This window comes from Netta rufina (assembly GCF_964035555.1).
Source record: "Netta rufina genome assembly, chromosome: 3".
Lineage (NCBI taxonomy): Eukaryota > Metazoa > Chordata > Aves > Anseriformes > Anatidae > Netta > Netta rufina.
The window spans coordinates 52,709,155-52,729,774 of record NC_140125.1 but is presented as its reverse complement, the minus strand read 5'-3'; the positions used below and the strand labels follow the sequence as shown (position 1 = coordinate 52,729,774).

General features: G+C 46.2%; 1 protein-coding gene across 3 annotated transcripts in view; it reads right to left on the bottom strand.

Annotated features, from left to right (window-relative positions):
* LOC311208365 (SAM and SH3 domain-containing protein 1-like) overlaps nt 1-20,620 on the bottom strand; it is a gene marked incomplete at its 5' end in the record, with an annotated part of 551,022 nt that overhangs the window by 109,853 nt on the left and 420,549 nt on the right. For 2 of the 3 annotated variants that reach the window (XM_084285034.1, XM_084285035.1), the window contains one exon: nt 11,061-11,153. The exons of the other annotated variant lie outside the window; for it this stretch is intronic. In XM_084285034.1, the coding sequence (XP_084141160.1) occupies nt 11,061-11,072 (12 nt within the window). Of the gene's footprint in view, nt 1-11,060; nt 11,154-20,620 lie in introns of those variants that run through there. 3 annotated transcript variants of the gene reach the window in all.

The window sequence follows — 20,620 nt, the reverse complement described above, 5'->3', positions numbered from 1 at the left end:
TAAACTGAATACAATTATACTCTAGTGGGTCTTAAAAATGCAAGGATCTATTTAAATATTATTTAGATGCGTATCTTTTAACTACCACAGACTGCACAGGCTTCCTGTTTATATCAATTAGGGATATCAACCTAGCAGTAAAGACTCTCTCTCTTGTCAGTGTATAATCCTTTCTGCTCTGGGATCTGGTATTTTATTTGTTCATTCCCCTTTAGCTGTGTACAGTGAAGATGGGCTTTTCGCATTCCTGTGCGCCCATATTGCTTCATCGTCGCCAAAGCGCTTCCTAATTAGGCTAAATCGACCTCTTATCCAAATAAAAGAGGTATTTCTGCTTACCTACAGAGCAAATCCTACTGAGTCTGGGTTCGAATAACTGTGTGGCTGCCACATCTCCCAGGTGTCTCAAGCACGTGCTTTTCTGAAGGGGCAACATGCAATTCACTGCTTAAAGGAGCCCCCCAGCAGTGTGCTACATGCTTGCTTCAACCAAGTGCTTAAGCCCATGGTGCTGCCTATCCAGTAATGCCTCCCACTGATAACATGTATTGCTTTTATTGGAGACTGAATGCAATTACTCAAGTGTTGCACATCATATTTTATCGTTCAGTTCAGGGTGAATCTCTGTGAACAGCCGCGCGTGGTTAAGGAGATGCTAAAAATCAGACGCTGGCAGAACCCCAATGTCAATAAGGCGCGTGGAAAGTCACGTGTCTCTACATAACCCAGTAGTTTGTTCTGATTGACCCAAGGCCCCGAGCCACAAGTTGAAAGACAGCAACTGTAGATAAAGACACTTGGACTTGGCGGGTAAACTAAGTTCTTACTTGAACAACTTCTCTATGCAACACAACCCCAACATCAAAAGAACATCCCCCCTACAAACCATTTGTCAGGAAAGGTGTCATGCAGAAGAAAAACATCTCACCTAATTGTAAAAGCGACTGTAAAGTGAGAAAGCCTCAGTTGGATGAGTCCCCTCACAGGTTCTGCTTCTGAGATGAAAGAAGAGCCTGCAGTCTCAGGGAACACTAAGCCGTGAACCCAGCAAGCGTGGCAGGACAAGCTGTGTACCTGGGCCTGTCTGAAGCACCGCAAGAACCGCAGGGAGCTCTCCGAGCAAAAGGAAGGCGTTACACTACTTGCCACAGCGCGCACCATTATCAGCTCCGAACCAAAGGATACATAGTGCATCAGCTGCCTCATGCATAAAGGATTGGGGCTTGAAGGGAAGCAGATTTTGCTGTAAGACTCTCTCGAGGCAAAAGGAGAATCACATGTGGAGATCTCTTTGCAACCTTTAGAGGTACAACCCTACCCATAAGGGCTGGCTGGGAATGAGTTACACATGTACAGGAAAGCGGGGCATTCAGCTGTGTCCAGCAAAACAGTAAACCACTCTCTCACCCTCAGCCTGTTTCAGCTAGCCAGCCCTCTGCTACAAATCATCCCCCTGAAGCATCTGCTGGAAATACCTGCCTGGTGTTATCCCACATGACTCAGTGGTCATTAGCAGCTACCCACCTATACCCTACACACGTCTTTAAGCAAAAACAAAACAAGGTGCAACCAAATGGACACAAAGGCTTACTTTGCCCTCTGATATCCCTACCCAACACCTGAAACAAGCCCTGTCACTTCTGAGCTGGCCCCAAAACTCCGTTACCAGCCCCCCACGTGCTCCCTGCCGGCCTGCGTGGTCCCGTCAGCACCGGGCCTCCCCGGGCCGGCTGCGTGCTGACCTTCCTCCCCCGAGTCCTGGCGCGCCCTCTGCTCCTTTCCTCTCACAGATGCTGCAACTCTTCCTTCCGCACAATCTTCCCAAACCCCTCTTCCCAGCAGTTGCAAGTGACGCTTCTTGGCTGGGACCTACTTTTCACTTTTCTAGCCAGAGAAATAGAGTTTCAGTACTGCACCTCTATCGTTTGCCATCCACCATCTTCTCTTTACGTTGGAGGTATTTGCCTAAGTGAGGTGGGAGTCATCTGGAGAACAAAACAACAACAAAAAACACCCACATTGTTGCCTTTTTTTTTTTTTTTTTTGAACTGCTCAAAACATGAGCCCCAGAGAGCAACAGCTCTGCCCAAGAAAGGCAGGATGGCCAGAGATCTAACGCACTCCCCCTCACCTTTTCCATGCAGTTTACAACATAAATAGCTATCCGCAAGCAATGTGAAGTAGCTGTAATTAGGTTTGGCAGATGGGGGAAAAAAGAATTTGTAGAACCTTTTGTATTATAAGTACATTTGAGATGAGGATTAAAAACCACAATTAACTTGGCAAGGACTACTTGAAGAAAGTAGCATTCTGTCAGAGAGGAAAATCAGCAGTCAGGACTTCCAACTCTTCCTTTTGTTTCAACTTTGGTAATTAGGAACCCGACCTCTAAAGCGAACAAACCCGGTGAGACTCGTCATGGTTGAGTCTGCAACAAGGATATGCAGAAGCATCCCTCCCCATTCTCATTTCTGCATGAACTCACACACACCATATGTGGTATGAAGCAATTCTTCATCACCACGCCAATATTTTGATTAAGTCCTTGACCTTATGTTCCTAGTTAACTTCCTGAGTTTAGATAGATACCATACAAAGCTTAGGTTTTACAAACTTTACCCATCTGCACATATATGCTCACTTCCAGACATAAAACCTAAACAATACACTGCTGGATTTGCGCTGAGCAAGAAATAACACATTGACATAACATGACATACCCCAATTTCTCCTCAATATGTTACACAACAGACCATAGCACCACAGCGGAGTGGGATGACACAGGATTAGACTCCATTTCATGCCTCACTGCAGAGCACTCAGGTAGCAGTAATTAAAGAGGAGAGCAGACCTTTTAAAGAATGACAACCATTTTGTACTACCTACAGCTGAGCAATCTCCACTGATGAAGCAAGAAATAGAGACCTTACTGCAAACCTCTCCAAAGAATGAATAGGGCACAACGTCACAAACAACAAAAAAACCCGCGTCTTTCAACCTTTATTTGCATGCTGCACAGCAAGCAATGTAGAACATTACAAGCTGAAACACAGAGAAATTTGGGTAATTAAGAAGAGATACCAGGAACTGTCATTTTTCTCTACATCAAAAACAAGACCTTAGAGAAACTTTGGAGAAGTATGGTATGTAAAAACACAGAAAAATGTCCAAAGAATTTGCCACGTTGTGGAGATTCCCAAAGCGCCAGCAGGAAAACTTCCTTTACTCAGCCATTTTTCTGCAGTGGAATGAAAACAGACATAAGGAAACACATTCAGAGGGGCAAAAGAAAGCCACCTGCTACTGAAGCTGAACTGGTGTTGCAGCCTCACAGGCACGTGGTGCTGTCAACACTTCTCAAGAGGTGACAATGGACAGCCTAGTGGTGGCATGCACTTGGTGGTGACCAAGGTCCTCTTAGATGGCAAGGCCTGACACTCAGCATAATTAAGAAACACAACCCAAAGCACCTTTCTAGAAAAGAAATCTGACCAACTGCAGATATTGGCACTAAGTGTTGAAACTAGCCCATCCGTATGCCAGAGAGACAGCAAAAGGAAAATACCTGTGCTCCAAGCAGCATCTCCCTTACTGCCGAGGTGATGCTGCTCCCTCATTTAATAACACAGAACCCACCTGGCAGCAGCAACACGTCCCAGGTACTGTTTACACCCTAGACAAACAGGCTGTAGCCTCCAGCCCATGTACGTTGATACAGATTTCTCCAACCTCCTGTGGAAATCCTTTGTCCCTAATTTCTCTATAAAACACAACATATTCCCACAAAACATTCTAAAGCAGAGGTTTTGAAGTGCAAACACGCAGTCATCTTGAAGTTGGAAACCCGAAGACAGAAGTCCCGACTGACATGCAACGTGCAGTCTGCCCCCACCCTTTTCCTGTTAGACAATGGTTATTTACAGACTCTGAGGTGGGAAAGATGACAGATAATGGAGTGGAAGTCAGAGCCTGCGAGTTGTGATGCATATTACATCTGGATACAGTTACACACGTGTATAAAACTATTGTTATTTTCAACCTCACGAAGCATACTTTTTGGCTTAAATGCAAAATATTTGTTGTCGGCTTTCAGAGCTACAGGGTTAAGCTAGCCAACCACTGAAAGCACCAAAACCACAAGTACTATCAACTGTTCAGTGTAGCTGAAGACTAGGCTTAAGTGTATGTAATGATAATGATAACGATATGAAATCAATCTAATAAGGAGAGTAAAAATGATAGTGATGAGCTTCAATCTAGCAGTAGAAAATAAGTGTATCCAGTTTGCTTTCCATCCCTAGGATAGTAGTAACAATTTCTGGTGTAAAGAACCCCTTCGGCTCAGTCTGGACACACAGGAAGCTCCACCTGTGAGACTGCAAGCACAAAATCCTAAGAGAATGGATGTGTTCAGAACTGTAACAGATACGGACACATGGAGACAACAAATACAGGTAAATCACGATTCCAAAGATCTCCCCAACTCTAAGTCCATAAATGCCACAGATTCTGTATCACTGTTAAAAAAGTATACCATGACTGGTAAGATACAATGGCAAGCAGAATTCCTCAAAAGCCTAAACCACATTTTCCTGAGGTAGGACACAATCAGCCCTAATATGCGTTTCCACCAAAGCTCCAGCTGTGGATGTACACTCTGCAAACTTGCAGTGTGGTGCCACTGAGCTCTCATGACAAGTGCTCTCAAATCCATTTTTCCTCCACCGTGTTAGGCCAAGCATGCAGGGGAAAAGAGCCAGCTCTGCACTGAGGAGTCAGCTTGATGCTGGAAGAACCATGGGGCTCAACTTGCTTGAACTTGCGATGAAGTGAAGTTGTTTCTCTCCTTTCTTGTTCAAAACCCATGAGCCATGCTCAGTTTCAGTGTAAATAAACTTTTGTGCCTTAGGCTTGCAAAGTTTTTATGTAAACAGTGCAGAAATTAGACCCTTTATCTGTGGTGCCTTTTTGTCTTTTGTTTCATACCCACTGTACCACCCAAAGCACCTCCAGTTGCAAACAAGGTTAGGAACACCCAGCACCAAGGGACTGCCCAGGTGCTCTCGATTCAGTACTGCAAGAAGCACGCTGATGTTTTCATTGTCATCTGTTGACTCCTGTCATGACCACTGCAAAGCTTTCAAAGTACGGCTTTTATTGCTACATTAAATAGTTACCTAATCTCCTTTACACACACTCCACCACACTGAGGATACACTGAAGGTAGAGAGTACTGCGATATAAAATTTTAGCATGCTGTTACCAGACTAAAACACACGATATATCATCGTAAATACAAAGACAATAACAAAAAAGAAAAGGACATATTTATGCTCCTGATACTTGTATTACCATACTTCTATGAGTGCATCTACCGATGCACATGAGGAGGGCTTGTTTTTCATTTTAATTTTTTTCATCTGGAGGCCTGATCACGTAAACTGTTCTCAATAGCATATCCCTATGTTCTTACAGGGCCATGGGGAAGTAAGATCAGCAAAATCCAATGAGCCTGTAGCCCAGCTGACCTGAAACAGCACTCCAACCAGATTGCACTTGGTGTGACACGGATGTCAGGAACCTGTTCTCCCATTTATTGAATTACGCTTAGTAAAGAAGCCTGAAAACGTGATTTAGAAATCATCGTTGTATTATATTCTTAAGCTTGTCCACCTAATTTTCCGGTTAAGCCCTGCTTAAAACTGTTTTTCAGACAGGTTACACAATCCGTGCTCTCAATTTCACACCCTTCGTAGGAAACACGCCTCTGAAAGTAGCACGTAGCTCGGAAAGCCTTACCCTGCTGCCCTAGGAACCTACACCACCGCGCGTGTCATTACGCATATCTCGGTTCAAGTAGCAAGAGTCCACTATAACCTCGCGTTTCAAAGCCTGGAAGCAGACGAGAAAGCTCTGCTGCTGCTGTCGTAAGCACTAAAGATCCTCCACTTGACTCCAGAAGACCGAAGCGTGCCCACACCTGGCCCGCATCCCAGCTGCTGGATGGCGGCGGGTGCGGCTCTTCTTGCTTCAAGTTTACCCATTCGTCATGTTGTAAACTTGTGCTGAGGACTCCCGGGTCTGAATGTGTTTCAGGAAACTGTGCTGTGATTTTTTTCCTGCCAGTCAGACAGTTAAGTCTTTTGAAGACAGTAATAACTAAAAGCCCTCCATGTCTGTCTCTCTCTCTCATCACACACATCTTCTCTAACGGAGAACACACTTTTATAGAAGAAAGTTAATTTTTATAGATTTGCACCAGTTCCTTCTCTTTGTCCATTTCCTCACGAAATGCTTGGAATCCAAATTCTTGCAAAGCGACCTGACATTTGCACCATCACAGGCTCTGCCATCTCCTCCTCCCACAGCCAACAATGGACACTGACAAAGCTGCAGGTTCATTAGTCAAGGTCCAGGCCATGCAATCACAAAGCAGAAAATTATCAGCAGCACTTCATGTTAAAAGAGGTATTGTTACCAATCGTTTTGCTGGGTCATTAGAAAGCAATTCTCATTCATCCTGTGTTACTGAACCTACCAAAGCCTGAGCACAAAGCGTGCTCACCAACCCTTAATACCCTAATGATGGGCAAAGTGGAAATGAAGAAAGCCTGTGCTGCTGCATGAAGGAAAAACTATAGAGGAGACCCAGCTAAAAGCAGAGACTACATATGATTGGGGGATTTCCACATATGATTTCTATTTTCCCCATCAATTTTTACATTTTCCTGTTGTTTAGACTATGCCAGTTTTTCATATCCACAAAAGGAAGCATCATTAATGTCAACCTGGTATGCCATTGCTCTTAGCATTGACACAACAAGCTTGGTTCATTGACATGTAAAAATTCAGAGGGGAAAACAAAAAGTATTTCAAAACACTAATAATGGAGCCCGTATTCACAGCAAACCAACAACACATAGAAACAACAAAATAGAAAATTTGTCTCAAGGTTCCAATTTACCTTTAAATTAAAGTTACTTTCTATTAAACAGCAGCTCTCAGCAGAAAAAGAGATGTAAAAACCCTCCCTACCTCTTTCTCTGTAATTCAAAGGCCAGGGAAACCCTGAGTTTGCCTTCAAGAAAGAACGTAGAGGGCACCAGACCCACAAACTCTTATCAGTCCTGTTTAGGGTCTTGTGGAGACTGCACTGCCTGCTGGAGACATCTGTGTTATGTGACCTGGCATGTGAGAAAAACCCTGGACCAAAGGTTATCTCTGTGAGCTGTCTTTTTTCATAACGGGATTAGCGGGGCTAGGTGTAACGTTTTGTGGAGACAAGAGGGAAAGGAAATGCAACAGGTTATGTCTGAAGAATAAAGCTAAACACCTAAACTGAAAGTCAATCTCCATTTGGATCCCTTTATCTGAAGGGATACCACTCTGTGGTTTTGTAAACCAGAAGATATGAAAGGTACCAGTCTACAGAGCAGGGGTTAAGCCTACTGGGCTTTATCCTTACTCTTGCAACTGGGACGCACTTTAAAAACACACCCCAAAGTATCAGAAATCCTTTGAATTAGAATGTCTCCAAGTGCTTCCCGAGCCAGTGAAGCAGCACCACAGCCATTCTGCAGACCCCATAAAAGCTGGGTATACCCCTCCTCCAAATGCACATCCTACCACCGGAGCCAGGACCTGGCTGCCTGCCCACACCAAGTGCCTATGGCTGAGGCCAAAGCAGCCTCTGGGTGCCAAGCAGACATCAAAGAAGGGGAGGCACTTGAATGAGGTGCTGGGAGGGTGACGGAGGGACAAGATTTCTGCTGCAGGTCATGGCAAACTACTGGCAGCTTCAGGAAGAGCAGTCCTGGGAGGAACCCGCAGCTGGCACAAGCTGCCACTATGCCTCTGGCTGCTGCTATCAGCCAGGATCTGCTTCCCCCATCTCCACGTTGCCTGGCTTCCTACCAATACTTCTCCCTGAAGTATGCTAGCCAGTACGCAATTACACGTTACCACTGGGGTATTATCAGCTGGCGTCTTTCTTTCAGTTTGTTTCTTTATTACTTTGATAAGAAATCCAAATAGCCACTGAAACACAGAGAGCAGGGTAGATCATATATATGTAAATATTACAGCTCCCCGGACAAGCAAAGGGGAGCCTTATAGTCCTCAAAGCAGATACTGTGTTCTCTTCAGCTAACAACAGTCGGTAGGGAAGCACTGGTTGTCTCTTGGCATGGTAACTGCAAAATATTATGGAAAGATAAATTTATCTTCTTCAGATCTTATAATGGATTCAATAGTTGGAAATCTGAAACCAGCTACTGCTTTGGAATGAAATTCCAGGAAGACTTCTAACTCATCGTGTCTCTTGCAAGTTCCTCTGTATCTTCTTCAGGTTGTCCCACAAAGACAAAAGCTCCTCACATGAAAAAGTCTTCTTCAGCGAAGTCCCTGTTCCATCAAAACTGACCAGAGTTTTGCCAGTGATTTCATTAATGTCAGAATTACACCCAGATACCTGCTCCAGCTATGGAGCGAAAAACAACGCATTGGCATAAAAGACACCGCAGGGTCTTCTACATACAAAGGTCAACAGGCCAAGTTTTGAAAGGCCACCTTTAAAAGAACACAATTCTTGATTTTCACTTCATACGGCAACTTGTTTTCAGATCCACATACAAACCTCCAGTCCCCGCTAGTGGAGAGTTTGCCGTTACCTCATAAATACCCGATTCCAAGCACTACATACCTCGAAAAAAATATCCTTTTCATGGTGCTGAATTTCAGGGATGCAGAGAATTCCTATGCTATTGCTCACAATCCACGTACTGGAAGCTCAAAACCTTACTATCCTTCAACCAGTCACTGCTGCTCTGAGACGCTGCAAATTGCAATTAACCAGTACATTCCGTCGCCAGCTTGCTACAAACTAAGCAAGAGCTTTTAAGTCTAATTGTGTTATCTAGTAAGCTCCATTAACAGTACAAATAGCTTTGAGGCACTTATACCACAGCTGCAAGTATGGAATATTTCATTAGAATAAGCGCAAAAGGGAAAAGTTGCATTTACTTCGGCGAAATCCCAGTACAGCTGCAAATACACTCGATATTTGTCAAGTATAGCGAGAGTTATTAAGCGACTTCAAAGTCCTTAAAATATGCTGCTTACCAGCAGCACTTGACAAGTATTTGCTTCCCCTCCGGACCTGGAATCTGCCATCACAGGTTCCTGCTAATAAGGTCCTATCTGAAGCTACCTAAATGAAATGCACACAAACAACAAAATATATGCATCGGCCTGAGTGAGGGGGGCTCAGCTTGCACTTCAAGCAACTGCTGTGCACAGCATCGCCTCCCAAACCTGTGCCCTGAGGAAGTCCCACCACGCTCTGCTCATTTACCTGGGCATGTCCAGTGGGCTTCCAGCAAGGGCAGTGGGATGAAGGGGACACCCTTCCTCCTCCCCATCACAGCAGTTCCTCAGCAGGAGGGAGGCAGACCCAGGCATTTCATCACCTTTATGAGGAACACCTCTTGCATCACAAGGACAGCGAAGCTGTCACCGGGCCAACCTGCTGCCATAGCGCCACAACAATTTCTGGGTTTACGGAGCTGTTCCCAGTGAGCCCCTCCAGTGTCTACAGCAGTGCTCCCTAAATATTTTAATTTATGAATTACTGTAAACCCCCGGAATTTAAGACCCATCTTCTAACTTCACTGACAGCTCATGAGTTGCTCTGCAGGTAACTGTTGTGGACATACAGACCATGGCCAACAGCCTACAGACACCCACTTGGACACCACTCATCTACTTCACTGCTTGCCTTTCGCAGCAAAGGTTTGAAAGGAGCGAACTTCTACACGCCATAAAGTTGAGCACTGAAAGAGGCACTGGGCTACCTTTTCCTTGCTTTCAGGAGGACAGCCCTAAGCAAGTTTACACTCAGTTCACACAAAGATGCATTTTACAGCAGCAAAGCCTAGAAACTCTTTAAAAACCTGAAATCTGAAGAACACTGATAACTCGCAGTGAGAAGAGCTTCTGTCTTCCCTCAGATAAGTTATTATTATTTGAGACCCAGAACAAGGGTGGCTTTTCATATCTGTGATTGTGGCGTAATACGAAACAGCGCAGTGAGAAAAGATAGCAGTGCTGGGAGCACCCGCAGCAGCTTCACAGTCACAGGACGATAACTCCCTGCAAAGCAGGCTAACTCTAAGACAAATGACTTTCACTTAGTTCTACTGGGAGAAAAACAACAAATAAATAGCTCTGTCTTCCCAAGAAGGAAAAATAGGTTGTACAGCCAGAAGAAACCTTTTAGCTGTGTGAGAATCAGACCTTTTTTCTGCACCAAACCCCAGCATGCTACGCTGTTGGTTTGGCCTCTTCCAACACCCCTTGCCAGGCATCCAACAACCCTTTTGCTTTTCCTAAACGCAGCGCTGAGACCTGCCAGAAGGAGAGAGAAAGGGGCTGCTCACAAAGTGCCGGCTGTCCGCTCCTGCAGCCTGGCAGCGCTGCCCCAAACCCTTCCCAGGGAAGCCGTGCGTGCAGCCGGGTGCTGCCGGACCCAACGCGAGGGGCTGCGAGGAACAGGAGCGAGGCAGGCTTCGCTTGATTAAAATAAGTTTATAAATATATTTGAGAATATGAACTGCAAAGTCTACAGGGAAAAGAAAAATAAAATTGCAAGAACCGCAGCATCAAAGGCTAACAAAGTTCTCTGCAGAGTTCAGCGCCGCTTCAGCTCAGACCCCGCAGCCCCTTCCCGTAAAGGTTTTCTCCCCATGCCTGTTGCTTGCATCTCCGGAGCACGAAGTCAAGGCGCGCACCCAGCCCCTCCGCTCGCTGTTCAAGCACCCCGTGCAAGTTGCCGCACACGCACACGGGGATATTTGGGGATATTCGGGGTTTTTTGCCTCCCCCCCCCCCCCCAGGCAGCAGCTGCCCGCGGTCGCCCCCATCCCTCCCCAGCACGCCCCGTCCCCTCGCTGCTGGGGGTGTGGGGGGCGCCGCCGCCGCACAATGCCCCCATTGCCGCCGTCCCCCGCGGGTTTTGGGGAGGGGGCGGCACGGGGCAGCCCCCCGGCAGGTGCGGCACTCACCAGGATGCCCATCACGTCTGCCCACAGCTGCGCGAACGCCTCCGGGGTGCCGCTCTCCGCCGGGACGCCCTCCCGGTCCCGTTCCCGGTCCCGTTCCCGATCCCCCTCCATGCCCGGCCCCGCCGCCAGCCTCCAGCCTCCGCTCAGCGCCGTCTCCCCGCCGGCCCCGTGCTGGTGCCGGTGCCGCCCCGCCCCGCCATGCCGCCGCCCCGACAACTTTCCGCTCGGCGCCGGGACCGCCGGCCGTGCCCCCCCCCCCCCTACCCCGGCCCGGCCCCTCCCCGTCCTCCGCCGCGCATGGCCGCTGAGGGGCGGCCGGGGCCGGGCATGGCGGCCGTGGGGCCGGGCCTCACCTGCCTGGGGGGAGTGGGGGCGCCGGGGCAGCCGGCCCCCGGGTTGTGGGGCTGGAAGGGGCTCGTTTTCCCTCGGGGAGGAGGGATCTGGCGCTGGTCTCCTCGTGGAATGGTTGTGGGAGCACTGCCTCTGCACATGCCTCGTGCTTCACAGCACTCTGCCCCCCCCGTATTGTAATAAAATTAAATAATCCCTCATTACAGCAGCACTAGGATGCTTCTGCCTCAGAACCACCAGCCCTGTGCGGGCACACAACCACTCATCGAGTAACAGCTCCGTGAGTGTGCACCAGACCACAGTGTGCCCATGGTGGTACGCCTTGCTCAGCTCCCACGTTGTTGCCTCAGAACAACTCAAAAAGCTCCCCCTTCGAGCTGATAGTCCCTGGAAGCACCTGTCTGTGCAGGGGGATGAAAAAGCGCTGAATTTAACAGAAACACAGCTGTCACGCTAGCCAAGCACTTTAAATGCTCACGTCTAGAGCAGTTTGTGGCACCTCCTGTGTCCTGCCAGCTCTCCGTGCTCCCTGCGCAGGGCACTCCCTCCACAGCAGCACAACAGATGACACCATTTGCTACTGGGACTGAAATAGCTTCTGGAGAAGGCACGAAGCAGCAGTGGGGCGCCTACGTGCTCTTCACCGTCTCTCCACCATCCCAGTCATGCTCCTTTTCTGCCCTCAAAGCTACAACCGCCTGCCTTGCACTGTGTTACAGCTGCTATTGCTGGAGCAGTGAGTGGTGCTTACAGGACAGAGAAGAGGAGGTGCTGGAAAGAGAAACACCAAAAGAGTTATACCAAGAGAAAGTAATAAAGAAACCATTGATGCTTTAGAATTGTGCACATTAGGATGTACGACATACATTGTGTAATTTGTCATATTAGTGACTAGTAATGAGAAATAATGAAAGGCCTGAAACAGATGCAAAATCTCTGCTAATTGACCTTTTCATTGTATGTGCCTATAAGCCTACGAAGCACGAGGATAAGGAGTGCAAAGTCCCTCTGTGCTCTGAGATGGCTTGCATAACCCAAAACTGGTTTAATTAGTCAGGGTAATTTACTTAGCGACCCTCTGAAATCCATGTTGAACCACTTGCTGTAGTAGCGCTAAACTACATGCAAAATATCTGAGCAAGGCACACTGTTCCCCTCAACATTTAAATAACCTGGGCTCCTCTTGTGCATACTGTTCTGTGTTATACCATCTTGTATTTTGGAGGCATATTTAAAAATAAAAATAAAAAAAGCAAGCTGCAGCACAAGAAACCTCCTTGCTGTGACTCACGCAGCAGTAGATTAAGATCAAATAGGTGCAGCGGGCAGCGCTCCCACTGCCTGGCTCCTCCCTGCCGATGGAGGTCATTGCTCCGTGCAAAGATGACTCAACAACTTGCAGAAGCCAGTCCCGAAAACATCTGCACTCCCCAGCCTGGCAGCACAGGTAACAGGAACTGGGTTACGAACCACGGTGGTCTGAGATCTGCTTCCTGAGCCATTAGGTCACCCCCCTCTGTGGCGGCAGCGACTTTCATCAGAGGAGCATGACGCATGGCTGTGGCAGCCTTTCCCTCAGCCAGTGGACTTTAATTTATCTGAGAGTCAGAGCCTTTGATTTTTGGAAGGGGACACATGGAAAAAAAAAAAAAAAAAAAAAAAAAAGTCTTGCAAAAAAGTCACTCAACTCCAGGAGCAATTGCTTTAAGAAACAAAGTGACGAGCAAATTCCAACAAATCCATGGCAGGTTACAGTAGTTACACCTTCCATGGTCTTGCAATTACAGCCCCTACTGCAAATCATCTTCAGACATTCATTCACAAGATACCATTTTCCCAGAGATTTGGTGACTGTGACAAGCTAAGACATTACTTCCCCACTCTCCTTCCCCCATATGGCTCACCCATTCTAGATACCACGTGGTTCCTCTACTTCAATGATGCCAGTGTCCTGTAGTAACAAGTCCCAGGGGCATTTTACAAAAACAAACAAACAAACAAAAACCATCAACAAACAAACTAAAAACCCCTGCTGCATCAAGAGTATGTAATTTTTCAAACAAACAGGAGCCCGGATATTGCAAAGGTCTTGAAGCCCAGCTCTGCCTGCAGCCCAGCCTGTCAGACTTCAAGATTTGGGTTGTGTGACAACTGCTATTAATTAATTCCAAATTTACTTCAGTTTAGTGAGTACAAATACAGTTTTCATTTCCATCTTTACCTGTAGTTGGCTAGATAACAACAGAAGCATCCACAAAGCATCATGTTTAAGAATTATGTTGCACTGCATCTGTATAAGATGCCAGGCAGAAATAAACCCAGTCAGTAGTCTGAGGTTTTGGGATACCTCTCAGGAGCTCTGGCCAGGTGCTTACCATCTGGAAGTGGTGGGAAAGCAAAGCAGTGTCTGTACCCCCACAGGGCAGCAATGCTGAGGCTCCCTGGTTCATCAGACACACAGTGTGTGTGCTCGGGGTTGCACCGACACGCACCCCAGTGCACAGGAGGCCCTCCCTCTGCACCCGTGGTGATGAAGCTCCCTGGGGGCAAATCCCTTCGGGGCTCTTCTCCTGCCATGAAGCTCTACACAGGAGATAGAAATGGTCAGCACGGGTGTAGGGACTGCCTTTGGCTGGCTATGGTGGAGGCCCTGTGCATGCAAGTGTGTCCTACTGGCACGCCACCAGCTGAACGTGGGTGTGCAGTTCCTAAGTTTCCCACATCTACGTGCCAGACAGGATTAGCCAACTTGGGGAACACTCCCCTGTGTTCAAGGTAGATGGGCTTTCTGCTGGAGGGCTAATCAAAGCAGGAGCCCAGCGCCAAGTCAAGGTGGCTGTGGAGAAGCTTGTCTTTCTCCCTTCTTTACTGAGGGCTTAGGCAGCTGGCCTTCACCAGGTCACACTGTCTCTGTAATCACTTCTTCACAAGCACAGGCCCCAAACACAAACCTCTGAGTCATCAAGAGGAAAGATCACAATCGCCCTCTCCTCCAGCAGTGTACATCACCTCACCACAGTGTCACACAAAAATGACATCATGGTTTCAACAAAGCATTTAATATTAAAAAAAAAAAAAAAAAAAAAAAAAAAAAAAAAAAAGCATTAAAATAAACTGGGAGAGATGACAAGCATCATCTGAACTGGATGCCTACAACTGCTTGCAACTGTGTAAGAGACTTCTAATCCAGGAAATCTATACAACAAACAACCCTGAGGACTTTGATATCACTTGTAAACTACCTGCAAGAGTATGTAAGGAAAGATCATGGTGACTTGGGAAGCGGATCGTGCCCCACAGCATAATGGCCACCAGACTTCATGGGATCCTGATAGATGACCCCAGGGAAGTGACTTCATGCTCAGAGGCCTGGCAATTAACCCCGTGTGCACAAACAAAACACAGGAGGTTTCTCAACACCACCACCACCACCCTGCCCAGTATATCAGGTCCACATCAGAACATCAAAGCTTCGGAGAACTAAATAAACAAGCCCTTTTATGCACAGAACATAGGTGCAGGGGGAGGGAGAAGTAAAATTCCAGCTAGTCCCTACAGAACTAGCCCTAGAACTGTCTTAACACCAGCTAATTACAATGCAACGCTCTATTAGCAGTGATTTTATCGCCTTTCAGCTCCCTCCCTCTTCTCCCTTGGTGGGGAGAATTGAAGCATGCAGTTTCACATCACAGCCTTTAATTTACGCAGCAACCCTTACCAGTTGCACGCTCCATCCCGTATGCTTACCAGGACCCATACTGTAACAAATTTATCTTTTTGTCCTCATTATTTTTTTTTTTTGAAAGTCCTTCTGAAGTGTCATTTCTCTTAATTCTCACCTGGTCCTTTATTTTTAAAGTATTTTCCTTAAGAATCATATGAATATGCACAGAACAGTTCACAGGATCATATAAATATGCATATAAGCAGTGGGGTGCTCTGTGCATCACCCATCATCTACAGGAGCCAGCAGCTGTTCTCCAGCAGAAAGCAGACGTGCTGGCTGCCCTTCCAGAAAGCCTCTGCCATGGGGCAGGATGGATGCTGCACACCCAAACCATCAGCAAGCAGGCTGCTGCTGTGTGTCAGATGCTCTTGGTACATACAGATGTAAATTGCAGGAGACGGATCTACCACACGCATTTCCACATCAGGCTGCCATGCACTCGTGAAGCGATCAAGTTTCAGCATCCTCTGCCAGTTCGATAACTGCAGAAAGTGTTCCTAATTTTAAAAGCAGTGCAAACAATACTTATCCAGTGGCTTAAAAATAGACCGTATTTAGACTGGATACTCTTTGCTGTAGTCAGAAATCGCTATTTATTCCTTTAGAGGCTTAGCTGTCAGCTCCTGCTGCTGTTGGCAGCGGGATGAGTACAGAGCGTCGTGTCATGCAGCTACAGCAGCAGTGCCCAACACAAACCAGATGGAGTTAAGGCTGTGTAATTCTATCAGAAGAAAGCTGTTACAAACAATAAATTGCTTTATTCCGATAACAGTCTGAGCTCTCCGCATTACACCACACCCATCAATGTCCTAGATTGCGGTACCCTATTAGATTAAAAAATAAGGAGGGTGAGACACATGCCCAGGGAAGTCATTTCCAGTGGTCTTAACACTGAGGGCTGGCACCACAGTCTGCAGACATGCAAATATTGCTTGGTTTGGCAGGCTTCAGTGAAAATACAGTGGCTGTGACTCTGCATGACAACTCATATGGGGAAAATAAACCTATGCCTAGCACACAGTGAGAATTACAGCCCCTCTGGAACGATACCCTCCGAGCTGTGAGAAGGGGAAGGTTCACATCCTCTCCTCCTGCACGTAGGTATGCTCTACGAAGATCCCTGATGCCCTGTCCAACCTCCTTTGGCTGCATGGAGCACACTGTTGTGTCCCTTAACCCCAGGTATGGTGCTTGCCTCTCCAGTAAGGGGCACACATGTGTCCCAGGGACACCACGGCCACACTCCCACTTGGGCACATGGCTCAATGCTCCACAGCCACCCACAGATCAGTGCTCCATCCACCTCCCACCACGTCAGGCACTGCCTGAACGATTCCCCAAAGACATTCTTGCTTCTCTGTATTATTTATTTCTGCCTTCTCCACCCAAAATCAGCATCCCCCATTCTGCATGGGGAAGATGCCTCTGATACTTTGTTTGGAAGTTATTCACATTTAAATAGCATTCGTTTTCTATTAGTATTTCTGCAGCAGCTTTTACAAATCACTTTACAAGCCTTAATTAACTTTTCAGACAGGAGTTCGGCATCCTTTGGGATGTCTGGGGGTAGTCTCCAAACTCTAGTTCACAGGAACTTGCTCAACTTCTTGTAGTCTTTTCGTAAGCATCTGCTACAGAAGATACATACAAATATTTTTTCTTTGTGAGAGACTTACAAAATCCACAGAGACAAAACTATTTAGCTCTGTGTCCTTTGGCTGCTCTTATCCCAAATAATTTTAGAACCGGCGAAATGAAAGGAGAAGAGAAAAATCAAGTCTCAGAAGTGGGAGTAAGTCCTAGTCCTCTCCCCTCCCCCCCTTTTTTTCCCCAAATGCAGAGTCCTTTGACTCCTTCATTGAAGCTCATAGTAAGAAAATGAGCCTGATGATCTCATCCTAAAGCACACGACAAAACCAGCCAAGAATAAGGTACAACTTAGTGGCATGTGATAGCTGTGTATTTCAGAGATGCTCAGCACTGACTCAAAGATCACACCAAGTCAGCTGTGGCAGGGTGGGAAGAGCACACAGAGAGGCAGCCAGCCTCATGCAGTGACCCACTCCTCATGGCCAGCCCCAGTTATTAAGATGAGAATAGATACACCTCAAAGATATTTTCCCTTTCAAAGGGAGATGCATCAAAGATCTTTCCTAAGAACAATACTTCCAGAAAAACAAAGCCCAAGAACTCCTGTTAAATGTATTGTTGCAAAAGAACTTAGTTATGAAGTGCAAATACAGACCTGGAAAAAAAATGTTGTTATCTGCTTCTTATCAAGGAATAGATAAAAATTTACAGAGCTGCCCTTGGCAAAATGTTACGCTAAAGCCCATGTGGCACAAACACACTGATGGCAGAGACTTGCAATAAACCAGAAGATAAAAGGCTGTTTGGGTTTTCTTCCAGAGCAGAGCACTTCCACCCAAAAGCTCCCTAGCACACACCTCCCCCACGCTTCACTGAACATTCATTCTCCAATTTAGTGATTAAATATCATCCCAAAACCTAACAAAACACAAATAATTTCTTCAGCTGCTTCTTTGGAGGTTAGTACACCCTCCCTCTGAACGAACAGCAACCAGACCCTACCAGAAGCCTGAGTTTCGCTCCTGCGAGGACCCGACACTGAGCTCAGACTTTGCACTTTTAAAACTTATCTTCCAGGTCACGTGGATATTTTATTAGCAAAGGAGTAGGTGGACCTACTCGATACAGAAACAAATGAACAAAGTAAAAACAAAACCAAACAGCTCCTGCCTGATGACCTCAGCAAGCTACAGATGACAGCAATAGACCGATAACCAGATGGGAATATTTGATGCTTGCTCACAAGTAATGTCAGCCTAGAGCCAATTCTCCCTACTGCTACCACTGAGCAGAACATGCTTGCTTCAACCTCTTCTTCCAAAGTCACTTTCTGCTGCTAGGACAACTCCTCCTCCATTGCCAGAGCTTCTCCTCTCACCCCCATCCCTGGAAACAGCTCGGCGTTATCAGTCTCCAACAGATGCAAAGCACCCCTGCCCTTGTCTTCTCTCCCTTTCAAAGCAGCTGGCCCACCTGTCCTGCTAAACTCCTCCTGCCCGTGCCCTGACCTACCGGATCAGACCAAAACACGGGCGTCCTCCCCGCCTCAGCGCTGTGCCCTTGGGTTGGCTGACCTGCATGCCACCCGCTGCACCCAGACACCTAAATTAAAAGGTAATTTATGGAAAAGCAAACAGCAGCTGGCTAGCAAGCAGCAGGCAAGCGGTTGTAGTACACGTGGTGCCGCAATTCCTGTTGTAATAACAAGTGTTCAAAACCTCACAGATGTCAGGAGCCTGGAAATTACACTTTCATTTAAATATAATGGAATTTTTAAAGTAATACTTTTGGAGTGCTTTAGCTTCAATTGTCTGAATCATCATGGTGCACTTAGGTCATGCTCTTATACTTTTACTGGAAAACATTTACATTTCCATCATAAAAAAAAACCAGCAACAAATTGAGGTTTATACCTCACTTGGCTCCAGGTGGTAGGATGTTAAATAAATCATCAGGCTGGTGACGAAATCAGGAGCATTCACAGGACTGTGACAATGCAGTCAAGATGATAAGTATTTGTTTCAGCTGTGGCTGTAAACACGGACATGAGCCTGATTCACAGAGCCCGTGCTCTCCTGGAGGAGCCTTTTTCTTCACTGCCTTGCAAGCTGTACAATCATTCAGGAGCCTCTCTCTCAAAGCAGTTTCAAATTGCCATGGAAAAATATACTAAAACCCACTCTATGCTCACTCACAAGAGTTAACGAGGAAGTGGAGAATCATATCCGACCCGTACGTTTTATTTTCTCTATATTGTTAATGACACACCTAATGTTTCACCCCATAAAATTTCATTAATAGAGGAAAGAGAGAAACATCTCTCCACATGCAGGCACACCCGAAGAGCTGGAAACTGTGCATTTTACACCTATAAATTCACGGAAGGGGCACAGGATGCTTATTACTTGTGCAGCACACCGAGGTGGAGAAAAGGAGGGAGAGTAATTCCACAGAGCAGCTGCTTCCAGTTAGGGCAACCCAGCTGGAAGGCAAAGGTGCCTGTCAAACTAATTAAAGTGAGGAGAAGCCGTCCATCTGAAACTGCAGCTTTTAAGCACTGGCCAACCCACTTTCAAGATGTAATAAAAAAGAAGAAAAGTAAGCAAGAGAGACAAGTGGAAACAGGCTTAGGTATTGCTGAAAACATACCTCCAAGCTATTCTCTTGATAAATATTTTGGGAAGTTCGTGAACAGAAGGATTATTGTTACTGTGGTGCTGTGAGTGGGAGGAATTTACCCTCTACAACTCAACCAACTGCATCGATGATGATATAACAGCCCTCAAGGGCAATGAGCTAACGACGTTGGCTCTGCGTTGATGAAGTTTTACAAGGAAGTCATTTTGTTTAAGTACACAGAGAGTAGGCTGGTATTGCTAGTTCTCAGAAAAATGAATCTTCATTTGCAAGGGTTTAATAATTAGGCAGTTCTGGTTAAAGATGGCCAAAGACATTTCTGCAGTTCAATGCGTATCCTGTGGGCAACATATGCCTAGCAAAAAGTAATCGCAATTTGGCTTTTTAGAAGTTACCGATGCGCTTAATCCCAGAATTGCATCACCCATTCCTTTTGACTTCTGTGGGAAGATGTGATTTATGAAAACAAACAACCATTGCTTGGCTGGATGAAGGTTAAAGGGACTGGAAAGGATACAATGATTATCTGAAAGTATGAAGGGTGTGTAAACTCCAAGGGGAAATTGGATTGCTGAAGAAAGCTCATGAGGGTGTAACTCGGGGCAGTGAGATAAATGTATGTGTTTTTAAGCTCTGAAACATTGGCTCCCAAAACGATGACATTATTTGTATATACAAAACGAGATCTGGTCATTTCAGAAGTCATCCCTATTTGTCACTGAGGACAAAAATATGTAAAAGTAGACTAAAAGGAATGAAAGAAATTTGCTGCGTTGGCGAAGGGAATTTGAGAAATAGCACCAGCAACTCTCTATCTTGGTGGCAAGCCAGGTGACCTTCTGGAGTCACAGTATATTATCTGCCATCTCCACCACCAAGAAGGCAGCAGCAGGGGTGGTGAACCCACAAGGCTCAGGGCTACAAACAATCCATGACTTAATTTCACATGGCTTGGAGCTATGTACGTTATTTTGGGTGTTTTTCATTTTAAGGTGCATGCTAACTGGGCAATTGCCTAAGAAGTCTGAAAAGCCTGTGTGGCCCTTAAATTTCCACTTAAGTCTGCTTAGTATTTCTCAGCTGATTTTAATTACATATGTGCCATTTAGGGAATATGTAAAAATGTGGTAAAATACCAGCAAGGTATTGGGCCTCATTTAGATGATTTTCATTACCCACCAGCTTCCTTTTTTATATATGTATATAAAAATTTTAAACCTCAGGAGATAAAAATCTTTCTTATATTCATTGTTTA